The sequence below is a fragment of the Nanorana parkeri genome, unplaced genomic scaffold, assembly GCF_000935625.1.
Source record: "Nanorana parkeri isolate BGI_ZX_2015 unplaced genomic scaffold, ASM93562v1 scaffold1216, whole genome shotgun sequence".
In the NCBI taxonomy this organism is placed as follows: domain Eukaryota; kingdom Metazoa; phylum Chordata; class Amphibia; order Anura; family Dicroglossidae; genus Nanorana; species Nanorana parkeri.
The window spans coordinates 125266-150773 of NW_017307484.1; the positions used below are offsets into that span (position 1 = coordinate 125266).

At 38.9% G+C, this 25508-nt stretch overlaps 1 protein-coding gene across 1 annotated transcript in view; it reads left to right on the forward strand.

Moving 5' to 3' along the window:
* The window catches only part of MYO1A (myosin IA), an 82828-nt gene that overhangs the window by 30043 nt on the left and 27277 nt on the right, over window positions 1-25508 (forward strand). The window contains exons 3-14 of the mRNA XM_018568613.1: window positions 3131-3246; window positions 11154-11248; window positions 11936-12040; window positions 13442-13488; window positions 13991-14054; window positions 15342-15440; window positions 17513-17616; window positions 19241-19388; window positions 20611-20729; window positions 22135-22221; window positions 22789-22854; window positions 24070-24174. Of these exons, the coding sequence (XP_018424115.1) occupies window positions 3131-3246; window positions 11154-11248; window positions 11936-12040; window positions 13442-13488; window positions 13991-14054; window positions 15342-15440; window positions 17513-17616; window positions 19241-19388; window positions 20611-20729; window positions 22135-22221; window positions 22789-22854; window positions 24070-24174 (1155 nt within the window). The remainder of the gene's footprint in view (window positions 1-3130; window positions 3247-11153; window positions 11249-11935; window positions 12041-13441; window positions 13489-13990; window positions 14055-15341; window positions 15441-17512; window positions 17617-19240; window positions 19389-20610; window positions 20730-22134; window positions 22222-22788; window positions 22855-24069; window positions 24175-25508) is intronic.

The window sequence follows — 25508 nt, forward strand, 5'->3', positions numbered from 1 at the left end:
ATGAAGCCGAGATTAATAAAAAAAAAAAAAAAAAAGGATTGTAAGCCTAGAGCCACACTGCCATGCCCTGTGCTGTTTGCTGTTTCTAAAAGTCAGATTTAAAAAAATATTTTGTGCTTATATATCAGTATGTGGACTAAGCAGCCAGCACCAACAACAGGTGACTCACTATTGACTACAAGCACCTAAATGTGTCTAGCCTGGGTGCCAGACCGGTCCCTGCAGCCTCTCTCCCCCCTTCAATCTGGTGGTGGAATGTCCCTCAGCATCCTCACATCTAATACACTGTGTTAGACATGATAACTCTTTCCCTGAGATCAATCAACCCCACAGGGTCAGCAGAAGCTAGCGATGTTACAGGTTAGTTAATAAATGTGCACTGCAGTCGGGCAGGATCGAGGATCGGGTGAGTATAGCTTTCTTATTTTACACCCTACACCAAAACGAGCATTTAACCCTTGCAGTGCACATTTTTATTCTGCCCGGAGTTCTTCTTTAATGAACTAATTCTTGTGTACAAAATCAAATGACATAATCAGTGCAAAATGATCAAAAAGTATATCTCACAACTAAACAAAATGTAACCAAGTTATCAGTTCAATGATAAGTCCACTGTGTTAAAGTGAAATATGTGTTCCAGCATAAAAATTCCATATCTGTGCAATTAACTACAGTGCACATCAATTCACTCTCATGTGTTATCCACAGATATTCTTCCACATCAAATAAATGTACTGTACACTAAATGTACACTGTGCTTCCCCTATTGTAGGTGCAAGTGATCCTCCATGAAACAATGCTCACCTTGCTGTAGAGACCAAGACTAAAACATATTAGTATGGTCAGCTGTGCTTTTTTTTATCCTCAGGGGGTTAATCCTCTTCATGGTCAAGACTCGTTGTAGTGGTAATGTTCAATCTCCCACATAACTCAAAGTGAAAAACAACACATTGCATAAATCCATAAAAGACTTGTATTAAAATACATAAAAACAAAATCACATTTGCACATTCCTGTGTACACACAAAGTGCACATAGACCAGAGCTTAAATTGACACTAAACTCTGGAGTTAAATCCTTAAAATGCATTCAAGTACCTTAATTTTTAAAAAAAATGTTACTTATTTGTGTATCACTCGGCTGTAGATCCTCAAATCATCTCTGAATTGGTGCTGACACTGTCCTTCCTTTTGGAGGGGGGCTGCTTTTGTTCCCCATGTTCCTTGTGTGTGTTGTAAAGTAGCCACCGCTCCAAGCTCACTCCCATGATGGACTACAATCTCATGTTTAGTTTACTAATTTGCATTGACATTATAGTCTATCACGGGAGCAGGTTTGGAGAGGTGGCTACTTTACACCAATACCTATATGTTGCAGCCCCTGTCAGGATGCAGCCCCTGTCAGGCAATAATGAACTCCAGTATCCAGGATAATTTATGTTCTGATTTCATCCAATTGACATTCAGTTAAATGCTTCAAAATAGTTTTTTAAACATTAATATGAAATTGTCTGCAAAAATTGACAAGACATATTGGCTGATTCATAGAGGAATATATTATACTTTTGAATAAGCATGCATCTCTTCTGAGGAATGCAGAACATTAGAGTTCATTAGGTGTAGTTGATCCTCACTGGCTGATATGACCATAATACTCTCTGAAATTCAAACTTCCCTCCTCTGTGGCCTTGACCTAGTCATTTGATCTCAGTGGTTCCTGGCACCTTTATCATATAAGATATGAGCCAGTGACATACTATATGATCATTGCTATGTAAAATACTTGGAAGGATGCTTTAGAAATATTCTATGTAATCATTTCCATAGGAATGATTATGTTTGATGCATATTGGTTCCATACAGATATGAGATGTGTGTATACACACACACACACACACACACACACACACACACCCATTACCTCCAGTAGTCTCACCATACCTCCTAACTGTCTCCTCAGTTGTTCCTCTTTTTTGGTCTGATGTACAAATATCTATAAAAAGTTATTATTTATTCTGAAAACTTTCCCCTATGCCTCAGTTATTATTTGCTATTTCCAAAAGCTAGGATAAAGGAAAAGTAATGGGGGAAAAAAAATCTGTTTTATTTTTGTTACATCTTTGGGTAAAGGGCTATGGAGGGCAGGCTTTTATTCTGGATGTTGCCATCAGTGCCTAGGTGGCAAGATCACATTTATGATGCAATTAATACTTTTGGTAGAATTAAATTCTGCATATCATGTTGTATTCCCCAGTCTGAACGCTGCTACTCAGTGGGATTGCTACTAAGGAGAAGGTTTTTGGAAAATTCAAACATTTTCTTTGATGTTATAATTTTTATCGGGTAATGTCAATATGTAGCTAGTAGCCGATAGTAACATTGAACTATACTAAGCCTGATGTCAGATTGGCCATTCTGCGGCTAGAGACAAATCACCAATGGCAGAATCACTAAAGAGGTTGCCTGTCTGTCCCTATGGAATTGTTCCCTCTGTAATGGATGCAGTGAGATGTTGCTCTGTCACTGAATGCTGCTGAACCTTGATTGCTAGAGTTAGGAGCGACATCTCATTGCTTCAGCTATAGAAGTAGTGATTCCATAGGGACAAACAGGCAGCCTTTTAGCAATCCTGCCACTGGCAATTTCAACAGTTAACAGTCAACCATCTGACATCAGCCGTACTGTAACTGTATGTGACTAACTACTACTAGCTATACCATGACCTGGATAAAATACAACCATCCCAGACATTAATAAACACAATGAAGTGAGCATTAGTAAAGTGTTAAATATAATTATTTGTGTTATCTCTTCTTTCATGTAATAATTTGAAGCATGTCATCTTTATGTTGGCAATACATGAGAAATATGACCATTTGATATAACAATCATTTAAAAGAAAGGAACAAATCGATTGTATTAAACCATTGTTTTGATCATTGAACAATTGTTTTAATTGACAAAAGACAATCTTGTCTTGGTAGCTAAACCTAAATCAAATTTGACTAAATCAGATTTTTTTTTTTGTTCTGTCAAATGATCATGTCTGTGATCACATTTACTGCTATGTGTATGGCCAGCATCAGAGTCTGCAAATTGACTATTATTGAACTGTTTCTATTGTCTACCAGACGTACATAGGAAATGTGGTTATATCGGTAAACCCCTACAAGCAACTTACTATCTACACCCCAGAGAAGATAGAGGAGTACAGGAACAGCAATTTCTACCAGCTGAAGCCACACATGTAAGTGGGTAAAGGGAAATTAACATGGGTAAATAATACTCCAGCTAAAAAAAAAACCCTCAGGTATACTACACACCTGCTGCTTCATTACATTTCATTGTAGATTCTTGACTGTGAAATGGCAGGTATTATAGTGAGGACAATTTCAGTGCAGAGTTTGTCAACCAATGTAGTAAATGGTAATAACCAGCCTTTGCAAAATTGCTTTCTTTTAGTTTTGAGTAAAGTGCAGAAGGGTTACTATTACTTTTTCTGACTCCATTGGGAAGATTTCTGGTTCTTTTTTATCCCTATGACACCAGCACAGGAAATTAAAGGGACAGGGTTCACCAGAGAGGCACACAGAGGCAATAACACATCCCTATCCTACTAAAAAGGGTGTGTTGCTGTATCTCTCTCCACAGTAAAGATTTCCCATGCACCTGCCTCTAAGGTAAGTATAGACCTGTGTAAAACACAGCAAGGGAAGAACGTTGGTAGAGACACATGCCCTGGAATGTTTCAAAGTACGAAACGAAAAAGATAAGCAAATCTCAATCAATAGATTCTCTATTATCAGTTTGCTTTAGCAGCAAACATGTTTTTTTTTTTATTCTTTATTTATAAAGGAAGAGCAAGAGAGGCCATTATGCAAAAGAGAAAAATGAACAAACAGAAAGATGTATACAGAAACAACTTCTCCAATTCATCTCAAACTTAAGAGACTATACATACTGTAGTTCTTATCAAACCAATGGGGAAGATTAGGTGACTCCCGCTCCTTGCCTTTAGAGTTTTAGTTTGAGCTTCTGAATTTATCTAGCAGCAAACATTTTTTAACAGAAATGTTACATACACTTTACTTAAAGATGCATTGGTAGAAAACCACTCCAATTCGTGTGTGCTGCTCTGTCTACAGTAGCTCCATATGCTATCTTTAGTCCATCTATATATTCGTATACAGGATGTGATTTCAGCTATTAAAAGGTACATTTCCCACTGGACATACTCATCACAAAGTGATCAGCTGAGCAAGTGTTTAACATATGCTGTGCTAATCAACTTCACCTTTCCATCAGTTTATTTTGCAGATGTGCCTTTCGTTATAGCTACAGGTATAGTACAATGATATGCACAGTATAGTGAATATAATTAATTTTAATTAGTTACCAGCCTCAAGGGATCACTAGCTTATACTATATGTGTCTACTCAGCAGTCACGCTCACCCATTTATGCTAAAGGAAAAATGATTCAGCAAAGAGACGGCTCAAGCAACATGATGGGTGTAGACAGTATGATGCACTTCATGTACAGTCTCAAAGAAAGAAAGGAAACTGCACTCTTAGGCTGTTATTATGCAATACAGAATATATTACAATTTATCATTTAGGAGGGTTATTGACCTGTAAGTTGTGTTGGAAAAAACCCCCACACCTATGAAATGCCGATCAACATACATCTGCTGTATCAGGGGCGGATCCAGAGTCTAGTCTCGGGAAGGGCACTGCCAGAAATAAGCCCCCCCCAAATCTGGCTCTTCCATTGCCACTGTGCCCATCTCTCTCCAGAGTGCGGAGGTCAGTAAAGTGACGCAGAGCGCGGAGGCCAGTAAAGTGATGCAGAGCGCGGAGGCCAGTAAAGTGATGCAGAGCGCATAGGTCAGTAAATTGATGCAGTGTGCGGAGGTCAGTAATGTGACGCAGTGCGTGGAGGTCAGTAATGTGACGCTATGCGTGGAGGTCAGTAATGTGACGCAGTGCGGAGGTCAGTAAGGTGACGCAGTGCGGAAGCCAGTAAGATGACGCAGTGCGGAGCTCAGTAAGGTGACGCAGTGGGGAGGTCAGTAAGGTGAAGCAGTAAGTGGAGGTCAGTAATGTGATGCAGTGCGGAGGTCAGCAAGGTGACGCAGTGCGGAGGTCAGTAAGGTGACACAGTGCGGAGCTCAGTAAGGTGACGCAGTGGGAAGGTCAGTGGTGTAAGATAGAAAAGGGACTTACAGTGGTGATGTGCTCTGTCCTCATGCCCTCTTCTTCCTCTCCTGGTGGTGGTGGGGGGAGGGGAAGCATCAATGTCTCCTCCATGTGCAGCCCCAAGCAGCCTTGTTGTGCCTCCTCAGCAGGTCCCTTCCCGCTCTGCTGAAAAATACCCAGGCAGCCAATGACGGTGCTGCACTGTCCCTCCCAGCCAATAGCAGCAGAGGTGGGCGGAGAAACATAGGAGCCTGTACGACGATTCCTCTCCTCAGCGGCAGAGCCGAGCTGACTGGAGATTGTGCCTGCAGCAGCGGCAGCCGCTTCTCAGGGGAATCAGCGGGGGAGGGGGCATCGACGCCTATGATGCCCACACAGCGGCCGAGACATACAGCTGTCACAGAGTTTACTGTGGTTAAAAAACCGGCATAGTACTTGTAGTGTGCTGTTTTTTTACACTGAACCGCCGTTAACTCTTTGACAGTGACAGCTGTATGCCTTGGCCGCTGTGCGGGGATGTACTCCTGTCACTACTACTGCGGGTGGGAGCAGCTCTATCTCGGGGGGAGGGGGGCGGGACAATTGCCCCCCTGGATCCACCACTGTTCTGTACATAGGGATATAAACAGTCACTGATGAGATTGGTGGCCATATACCACATCAGCTCACAGGCTGAATGCATTCATAAAGGTCAGTGAATGTCTTAATAAGTTCTAAGATCAATACAGGTTGGTCAGTTCTTTATAATATACCAAAACTGACACTAACTGTACCTATAGACAATAACTGTCTGTCCAATGGATTAAGTGTGATCTGACGGGAACATCTTTTCTAATGAATGAGCACTAGGGCAAACATGCATGCTTTTTCCTTTGAATAGGGGAGTGCTGCAGGTGTGGCTTCTTGCAGAAGAAGGGAGCAGCAATTAGTAGGGAACAATCCCAGGCCGTGGTTGGTGTTGGGCTACAGACATATGAAGTTACGTAATGGGCCATGAAAGTGTGGACTGGGGTAACATTGTCTGACTTCTGTAGGTAACTTCAAATAGACTGTCTAACACGAACTTGGATGGATTCACATAGACATCCTTTGACACAGACTGGGATAAATGTACAGAAACCGACACTGACAAGCAAAGACTGGGAAGGATGGTCACCATATGACAGTGATAGACAGACAAACGTGGGTGAATTATTAGAAAATATCAGGCTACAGGGGTACAAAAAGCCCTAATAATTTTAAAATAAGTGAGGTTACTCTGATTTGAGTATACTTCGACACATTAAGAAAAGCATGTCCAATGATTTTTAATTCTTAATGCTTCACTGAGCATCCACCAGTCATCCCATCACAGATCATCACAGGCATCTTATTTCCCATAGTGTCAACAATGATATTTAGTATTTACATTTTTTATATCTGCATCTTAACATGTGGTATGATGTAAAAGTGGAGTATTTCTTTAAATGCAGTACTTTATCAGTGAATTTTCCATTTGTTTGTTACCTTGACTGTGCTGGAAGGAAGAAGAGTAGTATTATTTTTTTATGACAACAAAAATTTAGCTGTGATTAGACACATCAATTCTTGTAGGATTATTTGAAATAATTGAAGTACTCCAGGCTATTGGAGGGGTTGGTAGGCCAATTCTGAGTTATGATACAATTCTTGTAGCCATTTCAGTGAAGAAGGAAGATTGGCGTGACCACCAATCTTTACTCCCAGGCATTGTAAAAGAAAAACCCCCTTCCTCTCATGGTTGAAATTCCCAGAATAAAGGAATAATGTTATGTTGGTCTTGTAGTTGCTGTTGAATTACTAGGTTTCTGGCATATTGCCCAGGAAAAGGGGCACATGAGGCTTACCAGTTAACGTTCACTGTTTCAGCCACTGGCTATATCCATTATAGCTTGCATTACCTGCTCTCACACAGGCTAAGTGCTCAGAAACTGCAGCATCAATCTATAAAATGCGCTGCATAATTGCATTGTGATGTCTGGCCAGGACAGTCTGCCCTCATACCCCTGTGCATATATAGGAAGTTGCTGACGGCCCAGAAATTAACTCCACGCTTGCCAGAAGGGACAATGCAGATTTCTTAAGCACAGCTGTATACACAAAAGGCAAGAGTAATAAAAACAAAATACAGGTTCTGCAAGGAAAATCTCATCATTGGAGACCAGACATTTAAAGTATGATGCTTCCATGCTTCAGTGTATGCTTTGTATACAGGCCTATCTAGTAAGACAGCCCAGCACTAGCTAAACACTTGCTGACAGCTGTGTGAGGGACCCACTACAGGCTTCCTGCAGCAAACTACAGGAGGGGCGGATACAAGACCTGCCATTCTGTACAAGGAGAGAGAGCAACCGTGACTGGTCTTTATTACAGGAAGCTCCTACACAGAGGCAAAGTTTCACACTGGATTACTGCATAGATCTATTATAAAATAAAACAAAGCATACCAAAATTCAAGCAAGATTACACGTGGCTCCTGTATTTAGACAAGTAAAGTAAAAGAAAAAAAATGAGAAAAGAGCCCCCAGGAGCTTTCAGCCATAATGTGCTAGTATGTTCAGTCTTACCTGCCAAAGCGATTACCTCCAGCACTGTGATGCCAGCATTCTCCTTCCGTCTTCATCATCTTCCAGGATCAGAGTGTTTGTCCATATGCTGAGGAGCAGATAGGAGGATGTATGAAAGAAGAGACTAAAGATGGCCACACACTGTAATAGTTTCTTTGTTCAATCTACAAGCTGAACAAAGAAAATATAACAGATCCCTCCTTTAACGCTTCCGAGCATTGATCAAGGAATTTCCTGCTGTCTTCATTTTATTCTGACAGCAGAGCCCCGAACAGAGCTCATTGGCTGCCGGCTCTGTTTGTTCAAAGACTTTCTGAACGGGCCCCTTCAAACAGCTGATCAATGGATGTTGGCTGAAAGGGTGCCAACAGCGGCACCTAATGTGTGAATTTCAGCTGGTTCATCAAGAACCGGCCGAAATTCGCATAGTGTATGGTCAGCTTTAAATCGTCTCTTCTGTCATATTCAAGATGAACTCCAGGTATGTAAAAACTGCTTGTTTTTCTCTGGGGGACAAAATAAAGAAGACATGCTCACCTGATCATTGGTCCTGCTACGGTGTGTGCTCACCTCTGTCCTCCTCCTTTCTGGCTGTGGTATGTCCCTTAGTGTCCTCACTTCTAATACAAGTCAATGGACTACATTAGACGTGATGACGTCAGCAGGGCTTGGACAACCGGAGCCCAGGGGAGAAGAGGTTATGGGGACCAGTCTAGCAGCCAGGCGGGATCGGGTGAGTATATTTTTTTTATTTGAGCCCCCTAGAGAAAAAGAAGCAATTAACCCTTCCAGTGTGGGGGTAGCCCCACTGCAATGGTTAACTTTTTTTAATTCCTGGAGTTCCTCTTTAAGCCTGGCTGTTTGTATTTTCTTCAATATAACACTTCATTTCTAATTTATTTTTTTGGAAAAGTTGACACCTTTATAACAAAACTGAAACATCAGCTCCTCATGATGTTTATACATTTGCTTCACAGTTCTTCTGAAAAAACAATACCGGGTGCTCAATTCTGGCTAGGCGGCCTGTATTGTGCTTAGGAAGTTCTAGTGTCTGAGATGTTCAAGAGTAGACAAATGTTGGTTTACTGGAAATGGCCAATACATAGCGGTAATTGCATCAATACAGACAAAAAATAGATTCCAGTAAAATGTAAGTCCCAGATTTTCCATTTACTCTGGACTGTACTGCTGTCCTCGCTGTATATCAGATAGTCTGTGCATCAACATTACGCTTAGCATTTCCATTACAGGTGGACAAACTTCCATGTGCAACATTGTGTTTTTATTTGAATTTTCACTCGTAAAGCTGTACAATCTATAAAATGTTGCCTCTACTTATATCGCTGCAGTGACTGACTCCAGATTTATCAGTTCTGGAGCATCTGATATTAAAAGATTTCTGTGTGGCAAAGATACACATTACAAGTCTCAGGCTTCCCCGTTTTCTGTTGAATGCCACTGAGACCCAGTCAGTCATCCTGACACATTCTAATTTATGTTCGATCAGTGCCAGGAACACAAAATATACATAAAACGATCGTTGCAGATTTCTTTTTTCTTATTCAATCATCTTTATTGAAGGGTTTCAAAGGTTGTAGAAATAGATAGTAGAACTTATGCACATTAAAGGTACACAAAGGCAAGTAAGCTACAGTTGTGTGAAAAAGAAAGTACACCCTCTTGAAATGACATCGTTTTAAATATCGGCACATAATAAAAATCATCTGGTGCTTAGCAGGTCTAAAAATTAGGTAAATGCAGCCTCAGATGAACAACGATACATGACATATTACACCGTGTCATTATTTATTTTACAAACATAAAGCCAAAATGAAAAAGCCATGTGTGAAAAACTAAGTACACCTTACGATTCAATAGCTTGTAGAACCACCGTAGGCAGCAATAATTTCAAGTAATCGTTTTCTGACTTTATCAGTCTCTTGCATTGTTGTGGAGGAATTTTTCCACTCTCTTTTACAACATTGCTTCAGTTCATTGAGGTTTACAGGAATTTGTTTATGCACAGATCTCTTAAGGTCCCACCACAGCATTTTAATCGGGTTGAGGTCTGACTTTGACTGGGCCATCGTAGCACCTTGATTCTTTTCTTTTTCAACCATTCTGTTGTAGATTTGTTGGCATGCTTGTGTGCATTGTCCTGTGGCATGACCCAATTCCAGCCCAGCTTTAGCTTTTGATCAAATCAAGGGCATTTGATTAGCAGCACCTAACTGCTACTTTGTCTCTTCATTCCTATGGAAGCAGTAAGAGTGTATTTAGTTTTTCCATTTTTACTTTATGTTTATGATTAGAAAATAAATAATAGCACGGTGTAATATGTTATGTGTTCATCTGAAGTTGTATTTACCTAATTTTAAGACCTTCTAAGGACAATGCTTTTTATTATGTCTTGATACTTAAAACTAGAGAATTCAAAGAGGGTGTACTTTATTTTTCACACAACTGTACATAGGTTGCACTAGGTTGAACCTGGGTAGCATTCGGTGTACATAGCAACCTTAATGTAAAAGAAGCAGAGGAGAAGGAGGGAATAAAAGAGGGAAAATGCAGGGGAAACGTCTACAAGGTGAGTAGAGGGTGATCCCACCCAAACCTGAGATTTTATGTATAGAAGGAGCTTGGCTGGCAGAGCACTGGCTTTATATTTGTCTTGGATGCTCCAGTTGTGATACTTTTCATGTTCTATCACCTCCTATTGTATTATCCCCTCATTATGGCAACATTATGGCAGAATCTCTTCATTATGGCAACAGAAAATATGCAGACCAGGCTGCACAGATCTCTATTATAGAATTCCTGGGAAATAGAAGAAATTGTCAAGTAAGTTTGTTTAAATCTCCTACATCTACAAAAAGCTAAGTAAAAAACTATTTTGGGTAAAGTGACCTGTTAAACACATTACTTTACCAGGAATTATATTCCATGGATATTAGGCAATCCTTCATTACCCCATTGTCTGTGAACCAGAGTACTCATAACCTGCAAACCACCATATATAAATTGTCATTGTCATAGGGGTTGCTCTATGTACTCCTTGTGATTTGTATGTATTACATGCCATTAACAAGGCTGCATGCAGGGCTTGAATTTGACTGTTACTTCAGAGATGAAACAAAGATCAATTGCCCTTACTGCATCCATCTGTGTGGGCAAATTGTGGCCGCTTAACAGAAATGGAACACATATTAAAATTTCCATGACAACCAATGTTGGTACTGTGCACCTTATCTCACTGGCACTGCAATTATAAATGGGTACTTATTACTTAATAAGAGTAGAGTGTTATTTATGCTCAATGGCTGGAACTTATAAAGCATTTCTAATATCAATTGCTTTTTCTCTTGTTTACAGCTATGCAGTGGCTGATGAGGCATACAAGTCCCTGCGTGACCGTGACAAGGACCAATGTATCCTAATCACAGGGGAGAGCGGTGCTGGAAAAACTGGTAAAAACACTTTGGTGAAGACTTCACGTTTTTTATGTGCTCAGAAAATGTCCAGTCATGTTTGCCCTGTGTTCAAATCCAGATGGTGACATGGATTTGTTTAACCCTCTAAGCTTTAAGTAAAAATATTTAACCAGCCACGCCTTTTCTTTCACCTTGGCAGGCAAATGATATGATGTTGTATCTGTCAAAAAACAATGTTAATTATATTTCTTTATTTAATTATGTTTCCAATCACCCTCCTGTTTAGCTTCTAACAAGCTTATTGGCTAATATACAGTATGTTTCTCATCTGTCTACACAATTTTTGCTTAGTGTTCTCATTATTTAGTAGCCTAAATACCAGAGTAGCATAGTAATTAGGAATTTTTAATAGATGCGCATTTTGCACGCATTTATGGCTACACTAGAGTCTGTGGGCGACATGAGGTGCTGAAATCTGCCAAAATAATCGTGCGCATTTTTTTTGTGTGCGCATGAATACGCAGGTGTGAACAAGCCCCATAGGAATGCATTGCTTTTTATTTTTGCGCATTTACACGAGCATCTATGGGCACATAAAATGGCTAGGTGTAAACAGGGACTAATGGACATTAGCCCGTTAATAACCCCATTGTGTTATGTTATGCTGCCTTTGTCATTTTGCACAAATACAATTTACTAAATAAAGTCCCTTTCCTCTCACAGAGGCCAGTAAGCTGGTCATGTCTTATGTGGCAGCTGTGTGCGGAAAAGGAGAAGAAGTGAATCAAGTGAAAGAACAACTCTTGCAGTCAAATCCTGTTTTGGAAGGTAAGTAATACAATACTGTTAGAATACACAGGAGTTTTGGTTACTTTCATAGCAAGCATCTATTTAGGGATATTTTATTTATTAAAAATGTAGGAATAAAGCTGAAAGGAGAAATGCTGGCTAAGTAACCAAAGATTTAAAACTCCAGACAACAAACTAAATATGGTTTTACTTAAAGTGATACTAAACTCACGAGTTAAACATTAAACATACATTCAAGTACTGTAACTACAGTTTTAACTGAAATGTATCTTATTTGTGTATCACTCAGCTGTAGATCCTCAAATCATCTCTAAATTGGTGCTGACACTGTCCTTCCTTCTGGAGGGTGGCTACTTTTGTTCCCCATGGTCCCTGTGTGTGTTGTAAATTAGCCACCACTCCAAGCTCGCTTCTGTGATGGACTACAATCTTAGTTTACTCATTTGTATTTAGATTGTAGTCCATCACCGGAGCAAGCTTGGAGTGCGGGCTACTACACTACACAAATTTAGAGATGATTTGAGGATCTACGGCTGCGTGATACACAAATAAGATACATTTTTGTTAATAGTTAAGGTACGTGAATGTATTTTTAAGGTTCAACTCCCGAGTTTAGTGTCACTTTAACCAAGATTTGTAAGTCTGTCCAAGCACTCTTGTGATGTAGGCATCTGTTTCCGTTAGCATGTTCCCTTAGCTTAGTGAATATGGGGAAAATTCCCTTTGCAAAGAATACCCAGTCAAGGAAGATAAAATAGCAGAACGTACTGGCACTTGATTGGATGATGGAAGTCAGCAAAGCTTCACCTCATTCACTAAGCTAAGGGCAAATTCACCTGCAAAGTGAACAACGTATTTGACTTTAGTAAATGAAACCCATAGATTGATAAGAATGGAAAATTCCTACTTCCTATGTGTGACCTGTGACAGACAAGATGTAGAGATGTCACCAGCACACCAGAATCCTTTTAAGATAGCAGAATGTTCATTTATTTGAAGTCCCTCATCATATAAACAAGTGCTTTCGGGGCCGCGCAGGGTCCCTTCATCAAGCTCAGCATCATCAATGCCAAGCCTGATGAAGGGACCCTGCACGCCCCCAAAAGCACTTGTTTATATGGCAAGGAACTTCAAATAAATGATTATTCTGCTATCTTAAAAGGATTCTGGTGTGCTGGTGACATTTCTAAATTTTTCTGATATTTGCGGTGCTATCCGCAGTCACTGCGAGCACCCACCCCATTGCAAGGGACTTTCGTTAAGGAGTGCAGCAAGGCAAAGAAAAGTACCTGTGACAGACAAGAACCCTTCATTTTCCACTGAAAAGGGAATGTCTGCATAGCTATTAATGTACTGTGGTGTGGCAATTACCTATGACTGTCTGACTTTTTAAAATTATTATTTATTTTTTTACCTCAGCCTTTGGAAATGCAAAGACCATTCGAAATGATAACTCTTCCAGATTTGTAAGTTCAGTTCTGCCAAAATGTATTTTTAGTGGGCTTCTGTGATTTAATTTAGTACATTCTCCTCTTGTTTTTTAGCATGCCCATCTTGACTTAAAATCAAAGTGCCTGTCACAGAGTAGTAGACACTTTGTTGCAGTTATTTAACCATTTTACATTGCACAGAGTGCAAATATGTCCACTTTGGAAATTCAGCGGCAGTAAATGTTAAAAGGCTGAAAAATATTGCCTTATTTCCTGTTGTCCTCTGGCAGTGGTGCAGAAGAACACTAGCTCCACGATTTGCTGACTTGAGAGTTTCTCCACATGTACTGAATAGTGGATGTGCACGTAAAAAACAAATAATCAGATTCACTTATTATTAGCAAAGAAACTGTTTAGTGATGACAACGGAAAGATTGTCTTTATTGTCCCTGAAAAATAAATAGCCAGGGAAAATGATATTGATGTTGTTGCCGGGTTAAATGCTCCCAATCACAAGATTTCTTTGTAACATTTCCAGGGAAAATACATGGACATCGAATTTGACTTTAAAGGAGATCCTATGGGGGGAGTTATCAGTAATTGTAAGTATTTGTTGTATACATGTATGTTTACAGGTTTATATATATATATAAATATATACAGTAGATATATATATATATATATTAGCCTTTAGTATGGTTTAATGCTTTAAAGGTTTTTATGGTTATTGTAACGTCTCACTGTGTCCTGTGCTATACACATATAGTTCAGAACAATGTATGGATTCTTAAAAGCAAGAATGACATTAAATAATATAAGTCACAAATTCAAATCTAACTTTAAAACTGTAATTTAGCTAAATAGAAAACGCATAAATGGTGCTGGTGTTTGTCTATGGTAGCTTGCCTCTAATTCTATAGTTGTCTGCAAAGGCAGCTATAGCATAAGCCAATCAAAGAGTATACAAATGTTTTCAGAATAAAAAGATATATAATTAAAATACAGTGAATTACAATATATTTATTGGCACATTGCTTTGGCTGGACATCACCTTTAAGTACATAAGAAAGGGATATTATGGTAAAGGTTAGGCTGACCACACATTACAACACGCGCTCTTGTACTTTTAGTTGGCTTAGTGTTTTATTTCTCATGTTTTTATTGCATTAGTGGACTCAATGACACTTTTTTAGTTCTTTGGTATTGTTTTTCCTTGTTTGTCTCAGTCCTCATTATTCCGGGATAGACCACAGCAGGAAGTATCAGCTAATATCCGTCAGAGTGGGATGACAGTTATTTACAGCACATATTTCAAATATTGCTTGTTCATTCATTAAGTACTGGGTAACACAATGCATAAAAGAGATTGTGCATGTGGAGAAGGATGCAGACAGATTTTGTAAGTCCCAGCTGTGTCCTGTATTGTATAATGAAAGACTCATAGAGTTACCAAAGATTTCCTGGTAACACCGTTATTCCTTAACCTTTTCTCGCACTATATAATAACAATATGATTGTTATATTGTAAAGTAACTTTAGTAGATTTAGGCATTCTCCTTTTGTGCTGAGAATGCAGCCTTCTGACATTTATGTCCCCCTCATCAACTGCTATTCTACAACAGCTGGAAAACATGACCCAGGGGTAGGCAACCTTAGCACTTCAGCGGTTCTGGAACTATAAGTCTCATGAGGCATTGCAGCCACAAGCATGACTCCCAGAGACAGAGGCATTGTGGGATTTGCAGTTTCACCATAGCTGGAGTGCCAAGGTTGCCTACCACTGACATACAGTAACTGTTCAGGTGACTTCAGAAATGCTAAACGTGATCATTATGAAAGCTACATAAACTCGCATGGTCTTCCTGATAAAAGTTGTATGTTTTATGCAGACTTGCTGGAGAAATCTCGGGTGGTAAAACATGTCAAAGGAGAAAGGAGCTTTCATATATTTTACCAGCTGATTGCAGGAGGAGGAGCTGAACTTCTAGGTAAGGACCTTAAACCCAAAATAAGGACATTGTCCCTGTATCTCATTTACTAACACGTAGGAACATTCATTGGTATAGCAATTGGGTTGGCAGAATTAGCAAGCACTACGGGGTCAATCTTGATCATGTCCAATGCTAAACCTAATTAAAGCTACCCTGTCACATCGCTCTTGGTCTAAATGCAAAGATTAAGGCAGAATCTTCTGCATCCAACACACACCTGTGTGAGATAGATACCTGCTCCCCAATTGCGCATTGTCTTTCAATGTTCCAGCCCATATGTCACTACTTGTGATGTAGGGGCCAGCAGAAGAAACCCCAAAGCACAGAGGGGCACCAGGTATTCCACATGTGTGTTGGATACAATGGATTCCTAAGCAATCTTAGCGCTTTACAAGAGCGGAGACTGGTGGCGCAAATGGCGGAACAGGTAAATATTCATTATTTTCTTTGCTGGAAGGACTTTTTAATTTTGTTTTAATCTAGTAGCTGAGATGCATTATCGCCCTACCACAGGCAAATCTTTTTATTTTTGTTTCTGGGGAGTGAGGGAGCTTACACCCTCTGTCGGGTAGTTATTGTTGTCCGTGTCCCAATGGTGGAGATTTCTCATAATTTTCTGTGCTGGTGGAAGCGGCTCAGAGGGCAGAGAAGTGATATTTCTACTTTAAGAAAAGTGGCAAAAATAAAAGCACTATCTAGTAGAGTGGGGAAGGATTAAAACCTCTGTCAGGTTTATATTTCTGTGTCTTCCTGTTCCAGTAACATCCATTCAGGATACCTATACTTTTTTCAATGACCATTATTTTCAGCTGAGCCTAATGGGATTTAAAAATTGCAGTTACATGGCTAAATTAGAGGACCTCATATCAGTGACTCCCAACCGCGCTAGGACAGTAACTACAAATATGTTCACTTGGGTTTAAGTACTGGGAGGTCAGAAGCAAGGCAAAGTACAAGGGAAACTGCAGCTTTTTTTCAGACACTGAAGGCTTGAGCCATCTAGGTCAACCTCGCTACCCACTCAGTGACTGATACAAGGGTTACCTTTAATTCACTTTTTTTCAGTTTTAGCCATTTAAACCGTGTTCCATATAGGAGAACTAGTGTCCACACTGTCCACACACCTCTGTCCTTGAGCTTAGTACTTTGGTGGAAAACTCTCCTCTGCCCCAGCCAGGGCTAGTCTTGCTCCCCTGAAAGGGAGCCCACATCCTCAAACACTCACATTTGTGGACCATGTTTCTTTCTAGAAAAGTTCTTCCTCGTGTAATCCTACACTGTGCAACCACAGTGGCACACCCCACAACTCTTTAAATACCCTCAATCTGCGCAACCTAAATGACAAAAGGTTTCCAATAGTAACAACTGCAGTGGATTTTAGAAGGGTTTGAACTTCTGCCAATGGTTTTATTGCTGTCCATGCCTTGCATGTTGCCCATACCCTGGATGTCAAAGGACAGGAAGGGAGGGAACAGTTCCCCAATGGGGTCACAGACAGGTATTAAAATCTGTCTGGACTTAGTCTTTAAACAAAAACATAAATTATCAAATTTCACTGTTTTTTCCTGGGAAATCTTGATTAAAACCATTTTGCATATTTCTAAAACATATTTATTTCAACAAAAGTAGGAAAGATACAGAAAAGTTGATTTTGAAGCTAGATCCCAACAATTATATCTACATTGCTATTTACCTTGTCTAACCTTGGCAAAACTGAATAAAACCCAGGAAAAATGTAGTCATGGAAAGGGCACACCTAAAGTTTGATATTTCTGGTATTATTTAGTATTGCAGTGTACAGAGCAATCATGCAGTTTCCCTGAAAGCCACTTAGATATCAGGTTATTGTATACCAAGGGTAGCCAAACTTCAGCCATTGCAGGACTCTGACAGCCACTGGGATGACTACCAGAGTCAGATGCATGATGACATTTGTAGTTGCACCACAACTGGAGGGCTAAAGTTTGATCACCTCTGCTGTACACCAATGCACTCGGTTTAATGTCAATAAATAAACTAATAAACTTTCATTTCAATTTTATACTTTGATCATTTTTTTTCCTTGCTAGGAAAACTTAAGTTGCTTCCAGACTGCACCAACTATGTCTATCTAAATAAGGATTCCAGCTCTTTATCGGGGATGAATGATGCTGAAAACTTTCGAATTGTTAAGGTAGATTTTTTCTATGATTTTATGTTATTACATTTTTATGTTCATCTATCTGTATCTGAACCTTAATTGTTTACATATTATTAAAAGGAATTTTTAAAAAGATGGAAACCTTTAATCAGATGTACAACCCCGATTCCCAAAAAGGTTGTGACACTTTGTAAATTCTACAATAAAAACAGAATGCAATGATTTGCACATCTCATAAACTCATATTTATTCACAATAGAAAACAGAAAACATATCAGATGTTTAAACTGAGAAAATGTACCATTATAAGAAAATAACAAGGTAATTTTGATGTTGATGGCAGCAACACATCTCAAAAAAGTTGGGACAGGGCAACAAAAAGCTGGCAAAGTAGTTGGTATTAACAAGGAAGAGCTGGAAGAACATTTTGCTACTAATTAGGTTCATTGGCAATAAATCAGTAACATGATTGGGTATAAAAAGAGCATCTTAAAAAACTGTGACATGCGGTACCTTCCGTGCTGGGTGAGGCATTCCCCCATCCCGGCATTTTTCTTTCTTCTTGATTGGACAGCTGATCAATGGTGCTTTGCCATTGGTCCAAACCATCCACAAAGCTCAAACCTCTCACATAGAGTAAAGGTTGTTGCAGCTCTTGCTTCACTATGTTAGTTTACACAAAGCCTGCTGCTGTGTAACCTAACTTAGCTGTCAAAAGCCGGATGCAGCGCCGCCTGTAATTAACGGGCAGCGCTCCTTCCATGACGATTTACACAGCTGGGAAGCTTTCCCTGCTCTGTAACCTGTTACAAGCCACTCTGAATGGAGAAAAAGCTGTCAGCTTCAGACTTGAAGCTGACAGCTTTTTCCATCTTAATACTAGGCGAGGCCCTGCTACCCTGACTGCACGTCCCTGTTAGAAAGTCAGAGTGTCTCAGAAGTAAAGATGGGCAGAGGTTCACTAATCTGTGAAAAGCTGCCTTTAAAAATTGTTGAACAATTTCAGATTAATGCTCCCCAACGTAAAATTGCAAAGACTTTAAATATATCATCATCTACAGTACATAATATCAAAAGATTTTAAGAATCTGGAAAAATCTCTGTGCACAAGAGACAAGGCCGAAAAGCAATATTGGATGCCCGTGATATTCGGGCCCTCAGACGGCACTGCATTAAATACAGTCATGATTCTGTGATGGACATCACTGCATGGGCTCAGGAATACTTCAAAAAAATCAAATAAATATATGGGTTTATGAGATTTGCCAATTATTGCATTCTGTTTTTATGTAGATTTTTTTGGGAATTGGGGTTCTATCAGCACAATGGAGTCCCCAGCTCCTACAGTCTTCTTTTAAACAACGGTGGGGCGTTTTCTTTTGATGTAATTTACATTACCTGTGTATTATAATCCAACAATACAATTGTTGCAATGCATAATGTATTGTCTCTTTGCAAGATGGAGAAATGTGTAATTGTTGCTCTGTGTCTCGGGAAAACATAGCAAAGGGCTGATCATCTGTGATACTACATGAATGGGTCAGATATAGTTTTCTAAATAACTCCATGTAATTATCTATAAAGACCTCTGGGATTTTATACAGGCCATGTGTATTTACATTATTTACTAACTGATGATAATTATGTTTTTTAATAGGATGCCATGAAAGCTATTGGATTCCAAGATACTGAGGTTACTTCAATCCTGGAAATTGCTGCAGTTGTTCTAAAGCTGGGCAATATTGAGATAAAAGGACAATTTCAGGCTAATGGAATGGCCTCAAGCTACATCACTAATTCTCAGTGTGAGTTCTGACTGCTCCTAAATCTCTGTTCATGGCGATGTGCACTGACTTATTGAAACTCATTATGACACATGTATTTAGAGGCACATCATATACATGCATTCTTATATTACTGTTTTCCTCATTTATGAATTTCCCAGATGTTTACTATATGTGGTGGGAAGCACAGTGGCTTAGAAAATAACACTTCTTCCTTGCAGCAACGGGTTCTCTGGGTTGATTCCCAGCCAAGTGACTATCTGCCTGGTGTTTGCATGTTGTCTCTGTGCTTGACTGAGTTTCTTCCATGTACTCCCCTTTCCTTCTATACTCCAGATGCATGGTAGAAGGTTAATTGGCTCCTGTCTAAACTGGCCCTATTATGGATGCTTGAGAGTTAGGGACCATAGATTGTAAGCTCCGTGATGGCAGGAAAATATGTAACATACTGTGCAAATTGTCAGCGTTATATAAATGCCTGTAATAATAAAATGTGGAGGACCCTCAGAGTGCTAATTCAGAGTACAATAACTCATCTGAATTCACTTTGAATCCAACCTGTGCAAGGTAATGGTATGTGCTAGAGGGGATACTGTACTTTTCACTTTGCTCTTGGTTCTTGTATTGTTTCTTTGACTGAGCCTCAAAAAATGGCATAAAGCATTGCATGACACTTTATTCATGTCAGTTCCTTTTAGCTACAGTCCAGTTTCCAAAGCATGTGTGAAATACCCATCAGCATTTTTTAAGGTACCATTCTTGGGACACTACAAAGCCATGTCCACCTCCTAATAGTCCCTGCCACAGGGATCCCAGTTCAAACATCTGTCTTACTGGGTGCACGAGTCCTTTACAATATTCAATCACATTTGTAATGTGATAGGCTGTAGCCAAAATATAGTGTGTATATTAATGATTGTGACTTAATAAATACTATGATCCTATTTTCTAAATGCTGCTTGAAATTATTTTAGCAGCAAAATTAGGATGGAAATAATTGTATTTAACATATAATGCAATGTTGCCAAGAGCAGAGTAGATATGGTTTTGACTTTTTATCCTTTTCTGGTAGTTCCCTGCATACATTTATTGTACCTAGTAAAATAAGGAAGATGAGTTAGAACATAGAACGTTGTGAGATTCATGAACTGTTAGTATACTATATAAACTTGAAATGTTGTCCTGGTAATTCACTATTGCTGAATCTGGACTTCAATTACATTTTTCCCCTTTTTTTATCCAGATGTTAGAGAGATTGGCTCACTGATCGGCCTTGATGCTTCCATACTAGAAAATGCTTTCAGTGTGCGTACTGTGGAAGCCAGACAAGAAAAAGTGGTGACAACACTGGACGCAAGCCAGGTATGCAATAATGGTCTGAGAATTCAAAGTATGCTAAACCCAAAACTCTGTTGTTGGGGTTTTCTTGGATAGATTATTGAAGGGTCGAAGATCCTGTCAGATGTTTTTTTTTTGCTGTCTGTGTGCCACTGTGGAGATTTACATTCACTTTCTATCTTGTAGCTCTAACAATAATTGAGAGTAAATTTGCCTAAAATGAGGGAAACTCCTCTCTTAGACAGTTGTCACTGGAACAGGTGTCCCCGTTAACCATAAAATTTAGTATTTTCCATCACTTTCTGTCTTGCTAACAATGGTCGCCAGGGCAAATTAAGAGAGTAAATCTCCCTTCACAGACCATAATATTTAGATCGGCAGAGGTTCTAGTAATATTTCAACCTTCCTCCTGTAACCAAAATAAAATAAGATTTTGGGTCTAGATTCACTAAACTCATCTATATCATGCGTCATAGTATTAACTTAAACAATACTATAAACCTATGTAATTCTATATATCTACTGTATATCATGTATCAACATTCTACCATTGAAAGATCCCGGGTTTTTAACCAGTCACAAGGTCCATTTTAATGGATGTAATTGTGTTTGGTAACAATGTTGAGGCTTGTTATATACATTTTGTGTGGGTATGTCTTTCAATGTCCATATTAGCACATCAGCCAGAACCTAAAAAGCTCTTTGGTAGCTGCTGGTTTTATAGGCCTGTGTTACTAGATTCATTCTCAACCTTCCTGTGTCTCTGCTCGGGCTTGAGCCATCCATTCTGGAAGAGGAAATTCATAGTGCAGCCAGTTTAATTACATGCCAGTTAACCTACCTGTATGTTTTGGGACGAAACCCACACAAGCACGGAGAGAACATACAGAGGGGAATTTATGGAGGAGACAACATCTGGAGAAGTTGCCCAGATCAACCAATCAGCTTATCTCTTCAGTTTGTTTAGTTAAGCTTTGAAAATGAAAGGGAGAAGCTGATTGGTCGCCATGCACAGCTGCTTCAGATTTTGTATGCCCATGTTTTGATAAATTCCCCTCACTATGAAAATAGTGTCCCATGTAAGAACTGCAGGCAGGACCCAGGCATTGCAAGGGCTTTGTGCTAACCAAGCTACTACTCACACATCTTATTTATTTACTGCCTTTTTCCTTCCCATGGAAAATTTGCACTTGGAAGGTATTTTAGTACCATAAATGAACTCTTCATTTTATTATATCTTAATTGCTTGGGAAGAAAGTTCTTGGGTCACATTTGATATGGAAATGGTTACACATTATCATTACACATATAAGATATTATGGCTTAAAATACTGTCAAAGAAGTTGAATGTAGACCGGCAATGGACTACACTTAATTGACTACTTGTCATACCAATGCCAATTCTTATGAATATGTCTTTGTGCTTTAGGGAATTTATGCCCGGGATGCTCTAGCAAAGAACATGTATGACCGACTGTTTAGCTGGCTGGTACAGAGGATCAATGAAAGCATAAAGGTTTGTTTATTTAATTGTTTATTAAGATTCAGTTTTTTGTGTGCTTAAAAAAGATAAATAATGTAGTTAAACTTACATATGTCTTTCAGTCCTCGGTGCTTCAACAGCACCGGCTAATTCCAGTAAATAGTTAGGTTCACAGTCGCAGTGTAATTTAAACTTGTTAAAAGGACTTGTAGGCACCATGTCTCTTGTACAGTATTCCCCTTTATGTACATGAAACAGAGTAATTGCTCTTTCTGATAGATGTAGATGTTGGTTCTCTTGGACACTCCCACTGGTAGGCCCACCGCAGAGGCTACATGCTCTTTTTAGGTGTACTCAGCAGTCATCAAAGTGCCCGTGAGAATTAACAACTATATCCAAAATAAAGAATAGTTATTACATTACAAACACATTATTGAAGCTTCAACTGTCAACTGTAGCTTGTCTTAGGTGTGTGTGTGTGTGTGTGTGTGTGTGTGTGTGTGTGTGTGTGTGTGTGTGTGCATGTATGTATAAATATATATATATTTATATATATTCAGTATAATATATTCTGATGGTTACATATATCTTTGCCCTTAGGTGTCTGAATTACAGGGAAAGAAAGTGATGGGTGTGCTGGACATTTATGGCTTTGAAATATTAGAAGTAAGATTTTAAGACTTATTCTTTCCAATACAGTTATTTAGAAATGGGCCGTTTTATATACATGTGGTGACTTTTTATGCTATATGTAGTAAAAAAAAAAAAAAAATTCTTATTACATCATTTGGTTATGGTCCAATTGCATCTCCCTTCTCCCTTTTGTGGTTAGAATTGATACTTATGGAAGAACTTCTCAAGCACTATTTACTTCTAACATTGATACATAATTATATTCCAATCATATATAAACTACAACCCTCTTTTTGAAATAGACTTAGGGTATGTGTTGTGCCAGGGCTGTCTTAGGAAATACATAGAGAAAATTGAGTTTGCATTTATTTATGTGGCCACCTGTATTTATGTGGCCACTTGTCCTTCTTTGCTATGTGGGTCTGAACTAGGAAAAGACGCTCACCTGCTGTGCTGCAATGCAAGCTTCCAGTCACTTGATACGAATACACAGGAGATGATAGTCACTCAGTCCAGCCATTTTAGCAGGTTCAGATGAATATCTCTGGTCTTCAGGGAGAATCATTAATCTGGATGGTTAGAAAACATGTCCTGATTGCTACTGTTTCTCCCTGTAGCAATCAGTGCCAACAGTGTCTTCCAATTGTCCTTTTCTACTCTCAATACAATTTCCATTCACATGAACATTATAATGAGTTGTGGCTGATTCACTAAAGGGGTAGATGCTGTTCACTTTGCAAAGTGAATGATAGTAAATAGTGTAAACCTTTTTTTCACTTTGAATACCCAATCATGTGCGAGGGAAATAAAATAAAAAAACTAAATGATTGCTAGGACATAACTGGTTAAATGAAGTGAACATAGGTTATTTCCTAAGCTCAGTGAACATAGACTTTGCTAAGTGAACAATCTCTATCACGTTAGTAAATCAACCCTGTGGTGTTTGTCAAAGCACCAGCTGATTCTGCTGCCTCAGAATGGCCCAGTGTGCATATACAGAATGACCACCTCGACAGTCCATGAGCAAACCCTGCAATCGTTTACCTGCCATTTTCCATAAAGAAATGTGAGAAACACAATTTTTTTCAAAGGTGTCAGCCACTTTTTTCAAAAAGGTCCTTTCCAAATACGTGGATAAATTTTGTGTTTAATAATTTAAAAAGATTTTCTAAATGATTAAAATGTTTTTAGAGATTTTTCTTAAGAAAAGATGATTTACTCATACATGTGCCCGTTCATGCTCACTAGGGAAACGGGTTTGAACAATTCATTATCAATTATTGCAATGAGAAGCTTCAACAAATCTTCATTCAAATGACATTAAGAGAAGAACAAGAAGAGTACACAAGAGAGGTAAGTAGAAGTCTAGCTTTCAGTTTTATTTCTTATCTTACCTTTTAATACTTTCAGAAGATTAGAACATTTCATGAATCTGTGTATTAGGTAACTTTTTAGAGATATACTATTAAGTACATACTATGTATGAAGAGTACAAGCTGTTTCAGAAGTAGGGTATAGAGAGCCTACCCTAGTTGACATCTGAATACAATTCAGCGATTGTAAACAAACTTTAAAAAAAAAGAAAAACCTGGAGGCTAGTAAAGGCGGAGTTCCTATGCAAGTTTTAGGAGAGCATCATGCTTTCTATCATAGTATCATCAATTATCATATTCAAACATTAATTTTAAACAAATAAAGTGGTGTGAAGAACAATAAGCAATCCAAATAGTTTCTCATAATTCTGGTCAGAAAGTGATTTAAGAGCTATATGGCTGCCTGATCTATACATACTGGAAGAATGTAGTGACTGTACAGACATCAAACATGCACACGCCACCTAATCTCTTTCTCTTTGACATGCAGTGTGTCCCAGTATTTCCAATTCTTAAGTGCAAACCTCTTCAAAGTTAAACATTGGTGTTAGTTCTCATCATTTAAGCTTATAACGCCTTCATAAAGGTCCGAGTCAGGTAACATAGACTATCAGCTCTGAACAACAGTGTCTACTCAAGCCTGAAATTAAGTGACTATAAACTCAGGAGTTAAATCTTAAAAATGCATGCGCATACCTTAACTATTAACAAAAATGTATCTTATTTGTGTATCACTCGGCTGTAGATTCTCAAATCATCTCTGAATTGGTGCTGACAATGTCCTTCCTTCTGGAGGGTGGCTACTTTTGTTCCCCATGGTTCCTGTGTGTGCTGTAAAGTAGCAACTGCTCCAAGCTTGCTCCTGTGATGGACTACAATCTCAATAAAAAATACTAAACTAAACTGAGATTGTAGTCCATCACAGGAGTGAGCTTGGAGTGGTGGCTACTTTACAACACACACACATGACCATGGGGAGCAAAGGTAGCCACCCTCCAGAAGGAAGGACAGTGTCGGCACCTATTCAGAGATGATTTAAGGATCTACAGCCAAGTGACACACAAATAAGATACATTTTTGTTAGAAGTTAAAGTATTTGAATGCATTTTTAAGATTTAACTCCTGATTTAGTTTTAAATAGAGTTGGCCTTCAATCAAAGCCTGGAAACAGATTGTTGCATTGTAACTCATTAATAAAATGGTTATTTTAAGCATGGAATATCACTTATTAAAAAAAAAAACAGTGACACCTAATTATAAATTGAAATACACCATGCACTATAAACTAATTTTGTTTCTTTATTTTTCATTTTT